The sequence below is a fragment of the Geotrypetes seraphini genome, chromosome 2, assembly GCF_902459505.1.
Source record: "Geotrypetes seraphini chromosome 2, aGeoSer1.1, whole genome shotgun sequence".
NCBI lineage: Eukaryota > Metazoa > Chordata > Amphibia > Gymnophiona > Dermophiidae > Geotrypetes > Geotrypetes seraphini.
Genome location: NC_047085.1, coordinates 116,861,130 through 116,880,355, shown reverse-complemented (window position 1 = coordinate 116,880,355; position 19,226 = coordinate 116,861,130). Strand labels below are relative to the sequence as shown.

At 42.4% G+C, this 19,226-nt stretch overlaps 2 protein-coding genes across 10 annotated transcripts in view; one reads left to right on the top strand and one right to left on the bottom strand.

Annotated features, from left to right (window-relative positions):
- TMEM68 (transmembrane protein 68) overlaps nt 1-998 on the bottom strand; it is a 51,253-nt gene extending 50,255 nt beyond the window's left edge. For 7 of the 9 annotated variants that reach the window (XM_033933649.1, XM_033933648.1, XM_033933643.1 and 4 more), the window contains exon 1: nt 732-798. In XM_033933649.1, the coding sequence (XP_033789540.1) occupies nt 732-754 (23 nt within the window). In that variant the 5' untranslated portion in view covers nt 755-798. The other 2 variants (XM_033933644.1, XM_033933645.1) reach the window with 2 other exon arrangements.
- Nucleotides 999-1,045: 47 nt separating this feature from the next.
- TGS1 (trimethylguanosine synthase 1) overlaps nt 1,046-19,226 on the top strand; it is a 133,626-nt gene continuing 115,445 nt past the window's right edge. The window contains exons 1-3 of the mRNA XM_033933639.1: nt 1,046-1,326; nt 7,648-7,709; nt 17,629-17,795. Of these exons, the coding sequence (XP_033789530.1) occupies nt 1,223-1,326; nt 7,648-7,709; nt 17,629-17,795 (333 nt within the window). The 5' untranslated portion in view covers nt 1,046-1,222. The remainder of the gene's footprint in view (nt 1,327-7,647; nt 7,710-17,628; nt 17,796-19,226) is intronic.

Here is a 19,226-nt window from a genome sequence, read left to right as displayed (position 1 = left end):
GAGCAGATCAGAATGACACCATCCAGATTGAGTGTGAAAGGAAAAACTGAAGGGGGCAGCACAGTGCACTAGATGAGGAGGAGTTGAAATCTGTGATTAATAGCTTCTGCACAGTTTACGGGTTCAGATTGAATACCCATCCATCCAGAATGATACACCTATTGCACTAGAAATTATGGTTTATGATGTGAGTCAATCTGATCTGTTTTATTATATTGATATTTGTCAGGAATATCCTGAAAATCCAATTTGGTTGGCAGGGCAGGTTTGAGAGCCACTGGTTTAACATAGAGATGTAATTGTAAACTGTTAAACTGTAGGAAGATATGAAACTTTCCCCTCCCTCATTTCTCTATGCTCATTGTTAATGCCCAAAAGCTAGTCAAGAAATGCATTGCTACAGTTAGTCCAATGAAAAGGTCACACTTCAAAGAACTATACTGTATTTTTAAGAACACACACAACCTCCCCCCCCCCCCCCGGAAAATGACATAAAATAAAACCCATATGGTCGCCAATCTGCCCAATCATGCTATCTACTATCCCTGCCTCTCCTTGGAAGATCCTGTGTGCTGCTTGGTTCATTCTTTCTCTGAATCCAGTCTTCATCTATACCACCTTCACTTTGGGCTGTAGCCATTCTACCACCCTTTCTATAAAGAAGTATTTCCTTAGATTACTCTGGAGCCCATCTCCGTCAAATTTCCCCCTATGGGGAGGGTAAGAATTACCTGATAGCAGCAGTTACTAGCATTCCCCTCCCCGATATAAGCCCCACCCAGTAGCTACTAAGACACCGGCATTGTTCGTACCATTTCCTGTCGGCGACATGCTCCCCGTCCTTTGGTTCCGACTTTCGTTCTCTGGTTCCGGCCCCAGAAATCTCCAACTAGTCCTAGAGACAAACGCAGAGGGCAACTGCCCGAGCCTCTTTCCGTGTAACACACTCGGGGGGAAGAGCCAAGTTTCTCCTCCTCCGGGCGTCCTATACATTTCCTCCCTCTTTCCTTTCATTTTCGGCTCTAAAGAGGTGTGGCTAAACTGTCGCATCTCTCTGCTCCGCCCCGTTAATCCGAACGACCAGATGACGTGTGGAACATCACGCTGGAGGGTTCGATTCTGTGTTGCTGGTCCTGGCGGTAGTTGTCGCGTGCTTAGAACGCTACCTTCTTCCACGTGCGTGCGGGAGGCCTGCCGGGGTCTTTGATAGTTCGCTGGTGAGATGCTGTGCGAGAAGTGGAGCCGAGTGGCCGAAATGGTCCTTTGCGTCGAGGATCTGGATGAGACGCAGAGCATCCTGTGCCTTTGCTCCAGAGCTTTTGTAGAGTATGTAAACCCTTCTCAACTGTGTCATCTATATTGCATGTTTATTTCTTAATAAAGTGCAGTGAAAATTCGGTGTGACATAAGAAAATGGTTTTGTTTTCAGTCCTATTTTTTTTTCTGGTGTGGTCATGCTGTTTGGTGTCGTTCTGAAAGGCCTTTGTCCTTTGATTGTGATTCTTATTAGGATGAAGAAAGAAGGGATTTACAGTATTTGTACGGTTATGTTAAAGGGGGGGGGGGCATATCGCTCAGCAATAAAACTCCAGCTTTTTGGAGTTTAGGCAGGGTCATTCTTGAGTTGCAGGTAACTTACTCTAAATATCATTTGCACCTTGGTTTTAATATAAGTGATAACAGAGTGTGATGATTTAGCTACTTCAGTAGTTTTACCAGTAGTGCTAGCAAGAATTTTGACTGTGCATGGTGTTTTGACCCTTGTTTTAATACCTGTTACTTTGGTTTTTATTTTTCAGTTCTTCTCCAGCCTTTCTAGCTGCCAGCTCCCTGCTTCTCACTCCCAGGCTCAGTGGGCGTAGTGAGGGTGACAGGTGCCCAGGGCAGTGATGCCCACCCTCATCTTCCCCCTGCTACTTCCCCGATCTCGCCTGTCGCACGCGCTTCTCCCCCCCCCCCCCCCTTTCCCCTGTACCTCTGGTTTAAGTTGTTACTCATGGTAGTCAACAACGTGCTCCTCGCGATCCCATCAGCTCTCCCTCTGATGTCACTTCCTATGCACGGCACCCGGAAGTGACATCAGCCAGAGAGCCTACAGGGTCGCAAAGAGCATGTTCTTGACTGCCTTGAACAACAGCTTCAACTAGAGGTATGTGGGAAGGGAAGGGAAGGGGTGCACGTGCTTGGAGCGGAGGAATGGGAAGAGGTGGGGGGAGGAGGGGTGCCATCGTCCCCACCAGCATAGTTCTCAGGGCAGACCCTCCCCCTTACTACGCCACTGGCCAGGGTGGACTGCCCCCTCACCCCCTTACTACATCACTGCCCAGGCTCTGCCTATCAAATTCTTCTCCAGAGTCTCTAGCTGCCAGCTCCCTGCTGCTCACTCCCAGGCTCTGCCTATCAAGCTGACCTCACCTTCTAGCACCTATTTTAGTAGCCCTTCCCTCCAGCAGTGTGAGTTTTACCAGTAGGGCTAGCAAGAATATTGACTGTGCATGGTGTTTTAAAACCCTTGTTTTTATTTTACAGTTCTTCGGTCTTTCTAGCTTTCAGTTCCCTGCTTCTCACTCCCAGGCTCCACCTATCAAAGTGACCTCACTTTCTGGTACCTATTTTAGTCAAGGTATTTTCTTCCACTGTTTAGAGCAGTGGTCTCAAACTCAAACCCTTTGCAGGGCCACATTTTGGATCTGTAGGTATTTGGAGGGCCTCAGAAAAACGTCTTATTAAAGAAATGATAATTTTACATGAGGTAAAACTCTTTATAGTTTATAAATCTTTCCTTTTGACTAAGTCTTAATAATAATATTGTAAAGAGACATATGATCAAGAAACTGTTTTATTTTACATTTGTGATTATGATAAACATAGCGAGGGCCTCAAAATAGTACCTGGCAGGCCACGAGTTTGAGACCACTGGTTTAGAGATACACACTTCATGCACATCATGTTCTCTACACCTTTGGCACACTTTACCATCTGTTCTCACTTGCAGGTGATACACACATTATAATATTCCACCATATTTCAACTCATTATATTTCCCATAGGACCCCTGAGGAAGAAGTTTTTCAAAACACGGACCATGTCTTCTAACATATCAGAACCATTTTTTGGAAAACAAAATTCAATTGACTTAAATAAAAAGTTCCTGTGCCTTGTATATAATCTCTGTAGTCCTTCTCTTGGTTTTGCCTATTTTAGTAGCCCTTCTCTCCATCTGCATGAGCCACAGGTGTGCAACAAGGGAGTGCGTCTCCTAAGAATATTGTGTTTTCAATCTGTTTCTAATTTTAAATCCTTTTCATCCTCGATAATTCATCACATATTCCTACTCTATAGGGCCGTAGGTTGCCCCGTGATAGGCCTTCCTCTTTTCTTCAGTTACTCTTGTTCTGTTTACTTCTTCCAGCAAACTTTCATCTTTTTACTTTTCTGAAGATACTTTTCTACTTAAAGTTGCAAGTTTAAATGTTTGGTCTCTTCGTTCTAAGGTACATTTAATTAATGTTTTTTTTCTATATTTAGAAAAACCAGGCAATTTTACTGTTGTAAAACCTTGGTTGACTCCTGATGATGACAGTTTTCTCCACCAGGCATGTCCCCCGGGCCATGCAGGGGGGTGGATTTGCAATTTTCTTATCTGGTTCAGTCATTGCCAAAGAAGAACAGTATTCCTCCATCAACATTGGAATGTCTCCTTTGCAAATGTCACTTTTACTGTCTATGCTCCACCCCCTATAACACGATCTTCTCTTTCAGCACTTCATTATTTTATTGTTTTCTTTTTTTTTTTTTTTAATCTTTATTTAAATTTTTTCAAATAAACAACAATTGTGCTTAACAGGCAATATACGATATTAATACATCCAATCTTTCTTTTAGTAATTATAATAATTCAAAAAAAAATAATAATAATACAGAAATAATTCCATTTTCATTATTGGAGCAATATATTAACAAAAAGGAAGAAAAACCTAAACTTTTTTAACATAGTCCTCAATAAAAGAGGAAGGAGACAAAGAGAAAGAAATTCTTCCAGGAAAGATCACATATTAAGTATTAAAAGGAAATTAAGTGAAAACCGATGGTTTAATAATAATAATAGACTTGAGTTATACCGAAAATCACTATGGTGCAAATGAAACTCCTTTACTCTCTAGAAAGAAACGTAGCTGCTGCGAATCATAAAAAATATATCTATTGTTTTTATTGTTGTTTTCTCTTACTATTTTAACCTCCCATATATCTGGTGTCTCTAAAGTTCTTCCTTCCAAGCAAGTCTGAACTTTGTCTTTTAACAGCCGATGCTTTTTCAAAAATTGTGACTCTTTTCCTGTTAATTTTTAGGACCTTGATCTGTGTGACCAGATTAAGATCTGAGATAATACTCTTTGATCTGTTCTGGATCTTTCTGCCCCTCTTGAATTAATCTCCCCTAATCGTCATCCTTCTCAGCTCTGGTCATCCAGGTCTCGCTTGCGGCAACAATTACGTATTGCAGAACGAACTTGGAAAAAGAACCCTTCTGTGGCCAAATATGCCCAATTTAAATCCCTCTCTAAGTATTATTCAGTTTCTTTAATGACAGCAAAGCAAAATTATATTCAAAAGATTTTGCAATGGGATTTGAATAATTCCCAACTGTACCAGTTCTTTTATTCTTTTTCTGGAATATCTTCTACTAGTAGATCCCCATTCCAATCTTCGACTTCCTCAGTGCAGATGACTTTGCTCGTGGTTTTCAAAATAAGATCACCCAGTTAAGGCAATCCCCCAACAATAACAGCACCCATCCCTTCTTCTACTCCTGATGCTTCTTCTTCCTTGGTTCCTGTTTCAGAACTCTGCTTTTAATCTTCCTTGAAAAAGGTAAGTTGCATCTTTCCAGTGTTCCTTGTCTCCAAACGGCCCTAATCTAGCTTTCCTCTTGCAAAGATTCTTGGATCATCTCTCAGGACCATTGATGGCTATAGTCTCACTTCATCTACATTTCCTCCTACCTTGAAGCATGCTATATTCACCCCTGTGCTTAAAGCCTTTAAATTAGACCCTGCTGAGATTACAAATTTTAGGCCACTTTCTAATTTGCCTTTCCTTTCTAAAATTACTGAAAAGGTAATAGCAGCACAACTTTCTGACTTTCTTCATTGTACAAATGCACTACACCTGCGTCAGACAGGATTTTGTCCTCATCATTCAACTGAACACTCACTTTTGGGTCTTACAAATTATGTAAGATCAATTCTTGATGGCAGTCGTGGTGATGTGCTTTTTTCGTTGGACATGTCCGCTGCCTTCATCTACTGTGATGACATTCAGCTTCTTTATCCATTCAGTTCTCAGTGCTCTTAACAATTTTTCCATAATCTCAACTTCAGCTTGTGTAAAATACTGCTCTCTGCTTTACTGTTAAATCTAAATATGATTGTACTACTCCTTTGCTCAAAGTAGAACATATGCTTCCAATTGCTTATAGAATTATTTTCAAGTTTAACGTACTCTTTTTCCAGATTCGATCTTCAGGTTTTCCCTTATTCTTGGCTAGCCATCTGATCCCTTACTCACCTCAAAGGAACCTTCGTTCCTCTCATCAATGCTTGCTGGCTATGCCATCTTTCAGGCAATGTTCTTGGATATTTACAGGGATTCCAGTTTTTCAGTAATGGCCCATATTCTGTGAAATTCCCTTCCATTATATCTTAAGACTGAAAAATCTTTGAAAAACTGTAAATCTCAATTAAAGGCTCATCACTTTAATATGGCATTTGACATTACTTTTATAATTTTCTTTTTTTTTTTTTTTTCTTAATGGATTTACAGCACTAATATATGTATAATATAGGCTGAGGCAAAAAAGTAACCCCTAGAGGTTTTTTAGCCATTTTTTTCAGTTTCTACTTTGAATGTAAACAAGAAATTTTACATATTTATTTAGTCAACTTACACACTTCAACAACATTTAATTATCTTAAGCTACATTGATGTTACTACCTAGTGATTTTGCATCTTAAAAACGTTAATGGTTAAGGGGCTGGAGGAGTTGCTGTACAGTGAGAGATTAGAGAAACTGGGCCTCTTCTCCCTTGAAAAGAGGAGACTGAGAGGGGACATGATCAAAGCATTCAAGATAATGAAGGGAATAGACTTAGTAGATAAAGACAGGTTGTTCACCCTTTCCAAGGTAGAGGGAACAAGAGGGCACTCTCTAAAGTTAAAAGGGGATAGATTCCATTCAAATGTAAGGAAGTTCTTCTTAACCCAGAGAGTGGTAGAAAACTGGAACACTCTTCCGGAGGCTATTATATGGGAAAACACCCTCCAGGGATTCAAGACAAAGTTAGACAAGTTCCTGCTGAACCAGAACGTACGCAGGTAAGGCTAGTCTCAGTTAGGGCACTGGTCTTTGACCTAAGGGCCGCTGTGTGAGCGGACTGCTGGGCACAATGGACCGCGGGTCTGACTTAGCAGCAGCCATTCTTATGTGTCAAAATTTTGCTGTCACAGTTAATGCTCAGTGTCCAGCTCCAGCTTAACACAGGCCTTCAGTCACTTTAGGAAGTTCGACAGCCTTATCGATCACTCCTTGTTGCAGTGCTTCCTTAAGTTCTGCAATTTTTTCTGACCTTTTAGTCCAGATCAGTTTTAGCTTGCATTAGGCCTCCAAAACTGATATCCTGTTGGGGGGGGGGGGGGGGTTCTTTCAAGTAATGGTATAATGGTAAATCCATGTGCCATTCTGAGCCGAGTTTGGATGGGGCGGGAGAGAATGTGATTGCCCTGATGCAGCCATTGAGTGGCGAAACAAGAGCCTTGTTGGTATCATCCAGTTCCTTTTCTTCTTCCAGCGTGAGAAGTGCTATAGCAGGAAGATCTACTTGCTGTGTTTGGTGACACCGATGAAGATAAGTGAACTGTGTTTTTGTTCTTTTTCTAGGCTCCCTGTGCACAGTGGTGGCTTTGGTCCCATTTTGAAAAATTACATTTTGAAAAGTGTGGAGTTTTTTTGCCTATGATACAGAGCAGGACTGGCTTACAAACTTATTGGGTTGCTGTCTGTATATTGTTGATAAGTTCAGGCTTTTTCTCCACTGTTTATAAATGGTTTTTCATGGGGTATCTCCACCACTAGGCTAATAACAGTTTTTTGGTTTATTGAATTTATATTTTGTTATTGCAATTTGTATTCTTATAATAGTAGTTTTACAATACATAAGCATATAAAGATAAAGCCATCATTAATGACATAAGAACATAAGAATTGATGATCTATAATGGGGGCAGGAAAAGCCTCGGACCTGGTAAGGTGGTAGCTCCATGTCTGAGACTTTTCCTACCCCCATTATAGATTAGCATCACTAGTCATTATTACTGTCGTGTTTAATGATAATCTCATGCTATGCTATGTTTATGTGCTATCTCAGCACATAAACATAGATAGAAACAACAAATAAAGCTGTAAAATTTCACGTTGAAATTCCAAGCAGTTGCTGATAAAATAGTAAAAAAAATTCCTAGGGAGTAACTTTTTTTTTTTTTTGGCCTCAGTGTGTGTGTGTGTTAAAATTTAGGACCCATAGATCTGAATAACCCTTTAATCAGATACTTTGTGGTAAGAAATAATTATTTTATTTCTATGTCTTTCAGTGATCGAGATTTGTATTGCCTGGGTTTGAAAGGGCTCTGCTCTGAAGATGACGACAGTGTTGGTAAGGTGTGAAATTGTTGTACTTCACTTAATTGTTTTGCCTAATAAGTTTTACATTTGCTGGCATTTTATTTTAATGAGTTTTGCTAGAAAAATAAAATTGGTAACACTGTTAACTTTAACCTTTAATTACCACTTTTCACATTCTAACCAAAGAAGCCTGGTTCAAATCCCACTGCTTGTGATTTTGGGAAACGTCAATTGAAAGCTCTTATACCAAAGCTCTAGCTCTTGTACTAAAGGTTAGTGCGTGCTAATGGGCCTAATTGTGCGCTAAATTTTGCACATCCTATTTTATTCCTGTGGGTCACAAAGGCATTTAGCACATGCTGATGTTCATTGGCACTCTCTACGCTTTAGTAAAAGGGCCCCTTTACTCTCTATTGCCCCAGGTACTAATTTAGGGGTCCCTTTTAGTATATGACATTAGAATCTGGACTTACTGCACTGGAAAGTATTGCATTAGGACACGCTAAGTCACACTTAACATTGCATGAGAGTTGAGGGTTTTTTTGTTTGTTTTGTTTTATTGCAGGTCTCACACAAATGTTTTCATTAGTTCACAGGACTTGCAAAAATAACATGGGAACATTTACCACCAGACAAACAGGATGTTATGGATACAGTTAAGGGAATGGTTAATCTGCTGGCTGGGTTGGTGGGCAGTGGAGGTGTAGGGTTATGGATTGAAAGCTATATCAAAATGGTGGCATTATTTTAAAGGCTGGGATCAATGATTCCGAACATGGACATGGCTCCTAGGCATGGGTGCACTTGTATCTGCTCCAGTATGCACTTCTCTCCTGCTGGTGCCCACAGAGGGATGCTCTCTTGGAGCAGCTGCCTTGGACATCGGAAGCACATCACAGTCTAGCCTGGTGGTTGGAGCCTCAGTCTCTAACCAGAGGAGTTCCCCTTCACATCATCACATGGGTGATCTGATGACAGACGCCAGCCTATATGGCTGAGAAGGCACACTGCGAGGGACATCCGGATAAGGGATGCTGGTCCTCTTCTCAGAGGAAGTGGTTGGTCAACCATTTGGAACTTCGAGCCATCTACCTAGCACTTCAGGTGTTTGGGAGCATGCTGCAGAGCAAAGTGGTAAGAGTTTTATCCCAGGTCAAGCAGGCAGGTATTCTCACAAGAGGGTGACGTGATCCAACGGAGTCCCGATGCGGACGCCTCACAAGCAGTCTTGCTTGAAGAAACTTGAAGTTTCGAGTCGCCTGCACCGCGCATGCGCGAGTGCCTTCCCGCCCAGCGTAGGGCGCGTCTCCTCAGTTCTTACTTTTCCGCGGAGCCGAGAAGTCCGTCTTCGACTCTCTGCGTGAAGTTTTTTCACTTGCGCCTTCTTAAGTCCGCGGTTTTGGGTTCTTTTTCTCAGAATCGTTGATTTTCGTCGTGCTTTCTTGTTTTTTCAAAAAAAAAATAATAATTTCTTCCACCTGACAGCTTGGTTCCTCTCAACATAGCTCCTCTCCAGTTTTCTCAAGCTGTGAGGGATGTTTTGGAAACTTCATGGAAGCCTGCTACTAGACAATGCTATCACCAAAAATGGACTAGATTTTCTACTTGGTGTTTTTCTCATCATCAGGAGCCACAGCATTCCTCCTTGTCTTCAGTTTTGGACTATCTTTTGCACCTTTCTCATTCTGGTCTCAAGTTTACGTCGATCAGAGTCCACCTTAGTGCAATTGCTGCTTTCCATCAGCCTCTCCAAGGGAAACCTCTCTCTGCTCATCCTGTGGGTTCCAGGTTCATAAAAGGACTTTTCCATGTCAATCCTCCTCTCAAACCGCCTCCTGTGGTTTGGGACCTCAATATTGTTCTTTCTCAACTTATGAAACCTCCATTTGAACCAATTGACAAGGCTCATCTGAAGTATCTCACTTGGAAAGTGGTGTTTCTCATTGGTCTCACTTCTGCTCGACGAGTCTGTGAGCTCCAAGCCTTGGTTGCAGATCCACCTTTTACAGTGTTCCATCATGACAAGGTGGTTCTTCGCACTCATCCGAAGTTCCTTCCTAAAGTTGTCTCGGAATTTCATCTCAACCAATCCATTGTTCTTCCAGTGTTCTTTCCAAAGCCTCATTCTGACCTTGGAGAATCAGCTCTTCATACTCTGGACTGTAAACGTGCTTTGGCTTTCTATTTGGAATGCACCAAACCACACAGAACTGCTCCTCAACTTTTTGTCTCCTTTGATCCGAATAAATTGGGACGTCCTATCTCTAAGTGTACCATCTCTAATTGGATGGCGGCTTGCATCTCTTTCTGCTATGCCCAGGCTGGAATGCCCCTTCACAGTAAAGCAGGGGTGTCCAATGTCGGTCCTCGAGGGCCGCAGTCCAGTCGGGTTTTCAGGATTTCCCCAATGAATATGCATGAGATCTATTTGCATGCACTGCTTTCAATGCATATTCATTGGGGAAATCCTGAAAACCCGACTGGACTGCGGCCCTCGAGGACCGACATTGGACACCCCTGCAGTAAAGTCACAGCCCATAAGGTCAGACCAATGGCAGCTTCTGTAGCTTTCCTCAGATCGACACCGATTGAGGAGATTTGTAAAGCTGCCACTTGGTCCTCGGTTCATACCTTCACTTCTTATTATTGTCTGGATACTTTCTCCAGACGGGATGGACATTTTGGTCAAACAGTATTGCAAAATTTATTCTCCTAAGTTGCCAACCCTCCCACTATCCCACTTTGGTTAGCTTGGAGGTCACCCATTTGTGAGAATACTTGCCTGCTTGTCCTGGGATAAAGCACAGTTACTTACCGTAACATTTGTTATCCATGGACAGCAGGCAGCTATTCTCACATCCCACCCACTTCCCCTGGGTTGGCTTCTCTGCTAGCTATCTGAACTGAGGAGACACGCCCTACGCTGGGCGGGAAGGCACTCGCATATGCGCAGTGCGGGCGACTCAAAACTTCGAGTTTCTTCAAGCAAGACTGCTTGTGAGGCGTCCACATCGGGGCTCCGTTGGATCACGTCACCCACTTGTGAGAATAGCTGCCTGCTGTCCCTGAATAACAACTGTTATGGTAAGTAACTGTGCTTTCTCAGACAACGAAACAGTGGTAGTCTATGTCAGTTGCTAGTAGGGCACAAAGAGTGCTACTCTATGCTTGGAAGCCCAGATGCTGTTTTGATAGGCAGAGGCCCTCTCTTGGTACTCTCGGTGGCAAATATGGCAGAAGTGTACAATGTGCAAGCAGATTTTCTCAGCCAGAAGACCCTAAATCCCTTTGAGTGGTCACTGCCTCAGGAAGCCTTCACTGCCTCAGGAATGTAGGGGTGCCCGACATTCGATCTGATCGCATCGACAGCCAACAAGAAGGCGGCTTGGTTCTTCAGTTGAAAATACAAGCTAGGAAGCATAACTAAACAACTTTATTCCCAATTGAAATAGTTTGATATCCAGCAATGACATATACTGTAGACTTTAAAGAGTAAAAGAGAAAGTGGTGACACTGCATGGATTACTTCAGCTGCCTCAGAAATTATTATTGAAACGAACCTAGATATGTGTTCTAAGGAACCCTGAAACCCCTATTTTGTCAGCTGTAACTTTTTTTTTTTTTTTCTGGTAAATCACTCTACAGTATTACATAGAGCTGCCTCAAGTTAAAAAAGGAGTTGAGTTTACCAACTCTTATCTCTATGTGACTATTCCACAGTTCTTTCAAGGAATGTAGAGCAATTTCCTTTATCAAACAGCTATTTATATAGAAAGTCCATAATGCATCCTTGAAGATTTTTGTTAACAAATAATTATTTGAACGGCTTTCTCTCTAAATTTGCTTAAGTCCAAGGATTTTTTCATGATTCTTTTCTAACTTGAATGTTGAACTTAAAGAAAGTAGGGCACATCCTCCTTTCACTGCATCATATAAATTGTTGTTTACTTATCTATCTATCTATCTATATAAAATCGGAGGTATGTATGTGTGTATGTGCCGCGATCACGCAAAAACGGCTTGACCGATTTGAATGAAACTTGGTATGCAGATCCCTCACTACCTGGTGTGATAAGTTCTGGGGGTCTCGCGGCCCACCTGCACACGTGGGCGGAGCTACAAACAGAAAATCATATTTCACCCATTCATGTCAATGGAAAAAATGTAAAAAGCTGCCATTCTCACAGTTATTCCAACTACTGTGAGAATGGCAGCTTTTTACATTTTTTCCATTGACATGAATGGGTGAAATCAGATGTTATGTTTGTAGCTCCGCCCACGTGTGCAGGTGGGCCGCGAGACCCCCAGAACATATCACCCCAGGTAGTGAGGGACCTGCATACAAAGTTTTGTTCAAATCGGTCAAGCCGCCCCAGAACATATCAGCCCAGGTAGTGAGGGACCTGCATACAAAGTTTTGTTCAAATCGGTCAAGCCGTTTTTGAATTACAGTGAGAATGGCAGATTTTTACATTTTTTCCATTGACATGAATGGGTGAAATCTGATTTTCTGTTTGTAGCTCCGCCCACGTGTGCAGGTGGGCCGCGAGACCCCCAGAACATATCACCCCAGGTAGTGAGGGATCTGCATACCAAGTTTCGTTCAAATCGGTCAAGCAGTTTTTTAAATACTGTGAGAATGGCAGCTTTTTACATTTTTTCCATTGACATGAATGGGTGAAATCAGATGTTATGTTTGTAGCTCCGCCCACGTGTGCAGGTGGGCCGCGAGACCCCCAGAACATATCACCCCAGGTATTTAAAAAACTGCTTGACCGATTTGAACGAAACTTGGTATGCAGATCCCTCACTACCTGGGGTGATATGTTCTGGGGGTCTCGCGGCCCACCTGCACACGTGGGCGGAGCTACAAACAGAAAATCAGATTTCACCCATTCATATCAATGGAAAAAATGTAAAAAGCTGCCATTCTCACAGTATTTCAAAAACGGCTTGACCGATTTGAACGAAACTTTGTATGCAGGTCCCTCACTACCTGGGCTGATATGTTCTGGGGGTCTCGCGGCCCACCTGCACACGTGGGCGGAGCTACAAACATAAAATCAGATTTCACCCAGTCATGTCAACGGAAAAAATGTAAAAAGCTGCCATTCTCACAGTAATTCCAACTACCTGGGGTGATATGTTCTGGGGGTCTCGCGGCCCACCTGCACACGTGGGTGGAGCTACAAACAGAAAATCATATTTCACCCATTCATGTCAATGGAAAAAATGTAAAAATCTGCCATTCTCACTGTAATTCAAAAACGGCTTGACCGATTTGAACAAAACTTTGTATGCAGGTCCCTCACTACCTGGGCTGATATGTTCTGGGGCGGCTTGACCGATTTGAACAAAACTTTGTATGCAGGTCCCTCACTACCTGGGCTGATATGTTCTGGGGGTTTCGCTGCCCACCTGCACACGTGGGCGGAGCTACAAACAGAAAATCAGATTTCACCCAGTCATGTCAATGGAAAAAATGTAAACAGCTGCCATTCTCACAGTAAATCAAAACCGGCTTGACCGATTTGAACAAAACTTGGTATGCAGATCCCTCACTACCTGGGGTGATATGTTCTGGGGGTCTCGCGGCCCACCTGCACACGTGGGCGGAGCTACAAACATAAAATCAGATTTCACCCATTCATGTCAATGGAAAAAATGTAAAAAGCTGCCATTCTCACAGTAATTCCAACTACCTGGGGTGATATGTTCTGGGGGTCTCGCGGCCCACCTGCACACGTGGGCGGAGCTACAAACAGAAAATCATATTTCACCCATTCATGTCAATGGAAAAAATGTAAAAATCTGCCATTCTCACTGTAATTCAAAAACGGCTTGACCGATTTGAACAAAACTTTGTATGCAGGTCCCTCACTACCTGGGCTGATATGTTCTGGGGCGGCTTGACCGATTTGAACAAAACTTTGTATGCAGGTCCCTCACTACCTGGGCTGATATGTTCTGGGGGTTTCGCTGCCCACCTGCACACGTGGGCGGAGCTACAAACATAAAATCAGATTTCACCCATTCATGTCAATGGAAAAAATGTAAAAATCTGCCATTCTCACAGTATTTCAAAAACGGCTTGACCGATTTGAACGAAACTTTGTATGCAGGTCCCTCACTACCTGGGCTGATATGTTCTGGGGGTCTCGCGGCCCACCTGCACACGTGGGCGGAGCTACAAACAGAAAATCAGATTTCACCCAGTCATGTCAATGGAAAAAATGTAAAAATCTGCCATTCTCACAGTATTTCAAAAACGGCTTGACCGATTTGAACGAAACTTTGTATGCAGGTCCCTCACTACCTGGGCTGATATGTTCTGGGGGTCTCGCGGCCCACCTGCACACGTGGGCGGAGCTACAAACAGAAAATCAGATTTCACCCAGTCATGTCAATGGAAAAAATGTAAAAAGCTGCCATTCTCACAGTATTTCAAAAACGGCTTGACCGATTTGAACGAAACTTTGTATGCAGGTCCCTCACTACCTGGGCTGATATGTTCTGGGGGTCTCGCGGCCCACCTGCACACGTGGGCGGAGCTACAAACATAAAATCAGATTTCACCCAGTCATGTCAACGGAAAAAAATGTAAAAAGCTGCCATTCTCACAGTAATTCCAACTACCTGGGGTGATATGTTCTGGGGGTCTCGCGGCCCACCTGCACACGTGGGCGGAGCTACAAACAGAAAATCATATTTCACCCATTCATGTCAATGGAAAAAATGTAAAAATCTGCCATTCTCACTGTAATTCAAAAACGGCTTGACCGATTTGAACAAAACTTTGTATGCAGGTCCCTCACTACCTGGGCTGATATGTTCTGGGGCGGCTTGACCGATTTGAACAAAACTTTGTATGCAGGTCCCTCACTACCTGGGCTGATATGTTCTGGGGGTTTCGCTGCCCACCTGCACACGTGGGCGGAGCTACAAACAGAAAATCAGATTTCACCCAGTCATGTCAATGGAAAAAATGTAAACAGCTGCCATTCTCACAGTAAATCAAAACCGGCTTGACCGATTTGAACAAAACTTGGTATGCAGATCCCTCACTACCTGGGGTGATATGTTCTGGGGGTCTCGCGGCCCACCTGCACACGTGGGCGGAGCTACAAACATAAAATCAGATTTCACCCATTCATGTCAATGGAAAAAATGTAAAAAGCTGCCATTCTCACAGTAATTCCAACTACCTGGGGTGATATGTTCTGGGGGTCTCGCGGCCCTCCTGCACACGTGGGCGGAGCTACAAACAGAAAATCATATTTCACCCATTCATGTCAATGGAAAAAATGTAAAAAGCTGCCATTCTCACAGTATTTCAAAAACGGCTTGACCGATTTGAACGAAACTGTATGCAGGTCCCTCACTACCTGGGCTGATATGTTCTGGGGGTCTCGCGGCCCACCTGCACACGTGGGCGGAGCTACAAACAATATCAGATATCACCCATTCATGTCAATGGAAAAAATGTAAAAAGCTGCCATTCTCACAGTATTTCAAAAATGGCTTGACCGATTTGAACAAAACTTGGTATGCAGATCCCTCACTACCTGGGGTGATATGTTCTGGGGGTCTCTCGGCCCACAACTCTATGTTGCTTGCTCAAGGGTGGGTTCACCCAACAATTTATATGTTCTTGCTCCTGGAGGTGAAACTAAAAATGTTGTTTATAATCACGTTTTGCGTTAGTTGTATTGTATTCATTTTGTCAAATATTTCACATTATAATTTGAATATTGTACTTTTTATTAAGCTGTAAAACAATAATTTCATTCACCACTATAAAGTATCTTTATTTGAATCCATTTACAGTGTTATTGCTATAATTAAATACCCGTGCAACGCCGGGGCATCAGCTAGTTATAAATAATTATTATAGTGGGTCATTAGATGTGTATCTGCACAAATTTACTCCTTTGGAGCAATCGCAAATTTGTTTTGTCTGCATTGTTTTAGGCTGAATCTTGAAGTTTATTTTATGAAGGTACATAGGCACCTATGATGACTTAAGTGCCTTTTTGGACTTCTCATGTAGGTGGTCTGTTTAAATTTATGCCACTCTTGTTTTATTGATTTAATACGTATGTGATTAGCTTTCAGGAGTTACCTTATGTACTCGAATGAATGTAAACCAAGATTATTTGGCCCCAAAAAATGCATCAAAATTTAAGTCTCAGATTATATTTGGACTTTATCCTCGCTCTTCCAGGGCATCCCTTCCTCAAGGTGTTCTGCTGCAGCTGGCTCTGCACCCTGAACTGGAAACTTCCACTCACTTCCTTTCCCTCTCCTGGGCCTACCTTAACAGCCCTAGGGGTCCAGTAGTGAGCTGGGGCAGGAGCAATCCTCCTACGCTCCTCCCTGTGCAATCTGCATCCTGGAAATGACTGCCGCAAGTTTCAGTGGCAATCTCGCAGTAGCCATTTTTGGTACAGAGACTGCATGGGCAGGAATATAGGAGGATCACTACTGGACAACCAGGGCTATAAGGTAGGTAGGGGGGTATTCATCTTTACAGTGGGAGGGAGCAAGTGAGTAGACATTTCCAGTTTTGCCATGGGTGGTGGGGGAGGCTTGGGGCAGAGCCGGCTGCAGCAGGACTTCAGGGAAAGGAGGGAACAGAAGAAATTACAGATGCTGTGGAGAAAAGGAGAGAGAGCATTACTAGAATATAAGCCATCAGCGTATATTCAAATTAACATTTTTACCCTAAAAAAGGAAGAATAAATGTTATCTCTTGTTTATATTCAAATATATACGAGGGTATTTCCTTCTTTGTCAAGAGAGTGAAGAAACGGAGCTGTTACATTGAGCCAGGTAGTCCATAAGGCATGTTCCAGTGTTCTTCATTGTGAAGACCTGGGACTAGCGTTGGCTCCTTGACACTATTGCCCCGGTATATGCTCTTCTCCTAGTTTGTCTGAAAGCTTGCTGCTGGCACTGCTTCTAAAATAGTTTTCTTTATTTAGCCTTGTCACACTTGCGCCAACTCTGCAAAATGATTGGCGGTGCTAAAAGGCTGCACAAATTACCCTAGTTTGGATAAAGTGAAGGAGCTTGCTCAGTCCTGAGGGGTGCTCAGAACTGGCAGCTACAGTCCTTTCCAGCTGTCCATTTGAATTGCATGTCCAAATTCCCATGCTGGTCTTGTTTAGATAGGGCACCATGCAGCTCATGGTCAGAGCTGCTTGATGCCAGAAGAAAACAGAGCAGGTATTCCAGAGGCAGCACCAGTGGAAGTTGATGAGAATGAACAGAGTGGAAGGAGAGCTGACTTAGAGCTGGGGACAGAATTATGGTGGCTGACTGGAGGAGATGCTATTACAGGAAAAGAGAAGTAGAGGAGATGGGAGATGAATGATGAGTCTGGGGGATTAGACTTCATTTTAGGTAAATATGTTGCTCTGAGTGCACCTTAGCTGTTGCACTGACTGTTTTACTGCAAGGGGATGCATGCCCTTTGCCTCATTGCACATGGTGCTGGATGTCAGTCACTTTGTGCAGTGTTTGGTTCTAATTGTAAAACAACCAAGATTGCTGGCTTATGCCAGTAATAAAATGACTGACAGTAAAACCATGCAGCTCAAATCCCAAGAGCAAAGATGTGTTAGGATGCTTGAGAAAAGAAAGCCTTTAGGTGAAAAAGCTGAATTAGCTTAAGAGGTAGGAGAGAGACCTTTGATCACAGGATTATAGAAGATGGATGTAGAGTGAAATAAGGGTTAAAGATGTAAGAAAAGCAGATGACTGCAGCACACCAAGAGAGGCAGAGAGGGAAACAAGAACTGAAAGTAATTGGGGCAATTAGAGAATAACAAGGTAATATATCCTCATAAGGAGGGTCCCTTGGTATGCTGCCATAAATCTCTGTCAGGCCCATTCAGTGCAAAGATAGCTTTAGCTGTCTCTTCACCAACTTTTACATTTGTTAACAGAAGAACAGCAAGAGCAAGAAGAAGAGGATTTGCCAAGTGTAACGGTAGAATCAATAACAAATGGCGTGAATGTGGAAGAGTGTGAGCTGGATTCAGAGGCTGAGCTGATGCTGAGCATGGGTTTACCCCTTCAGTTTGGTGGGGTCTCTGTTCACAAGGATATTGTGGTAAGTTTCCAATATTCTTTTTTTCTGTTAGTGTAACCTGGCTAGGGCAAAACCATCAAAGTGGTTTGCATTATATTAATATCGCAGAAAGAAAAAGAAATACAATGACAGCAGAGTAGAGTAGCAAGCTTACTGTGTGTCACAGGATCCCTGGGTCAATGCAAACTAAAATCAGATGTTAAAAGCTAGCTGAATAAACATGTCTTTAATAATACTTTAAAGGTTGAAAGAAAAGACATGGGAAGGGCATTCCATAATGTAGGTCCCACTACATTAAACTAAACTAAACCAAACTAAACTTTAAGTTTGTATACCGCATCATCTCCACAATCGTAGAGCTCGGCACGATTTACAGGAAATGGTGTAGAGAAGGAACTCCAATGAGGGTTATAGGATAAATGCAACTTGTGAAAACAACAAGTAGTCCCAGTTGCCAGCTGATTTGATATTCTGCATTTGTGGATTTATATGCACATAGATGACCATTTGATTGTATACAGACTGGTATACACCTGGGACTACTTGTTTTCACAAGTTGAATTTGTTTTATTGACTTTTAATTGTTGTGTGTTCACAATTTTATGTGAATAATAAACCTGAGCGTTTCCAAATCAGCCTCCCCTTCATCAATCAGTTCAATCTTCAAAACAAAATGTAGTCACTTCAGTCTTTAAACTAATTCTCATAACTTGACTTGTGATACTTAACATGCAGTTTAACAAATTCACACAATCACTTAAAGCAAAAACAATTTCACTTATCTTCACAGCCCGCTCTACTGTTTGACTTGTCTTCACAAAATACTCCACTTTTATCCTGCCTTAGCCTTGACGATGACCAGTCATTATTTTGCTGAGGCTGCATCAGGGCTAAATTTGGACACTAGACTTTGACACCGCTTCTTAGTGATCACCAGTACTGCAAAGTGGAGTGTTTTATGAAGACAAATCAAACAGTAGAGCGGGCTGTGAAGATAAGTGAAATATTTTTAGCTTTAAGTGTTTGTGTGAATTTGTTAAAAATTACACGTTAAGTATCACAAGTCAAGTTATAAGAATTAGTTTAAAGACTGAAGTGACTACATTTTGTTTTGAAGATTGAACTGATTGATGAAGGGGAGTTTTTTCTGCCTATGAGTTTTCTCCTAACTAGCAACCTATCCACTTAAAAACCTGGATGTGGCAGGCTTTTCCTCCCTTTTCAAACATTGGTTCTTTCTTTCCCCTGAAATTTGCAAAGGTGTTTTGGAAGTTGTAATTATTTGTGCACCCTTCACCCGCAAAGATTTCTTTGAATTGTCACTTGTTAGAATTAGGTTCCCCCACCTCCAAAATGCCTTTTTCAACATTTTTGTTTTTCAAGAAAACAGCCAAAGGCCGTGATTGGCGCGATTATACTGGTGGTGGCTTTCTTGGATTTTTATTGAACTGT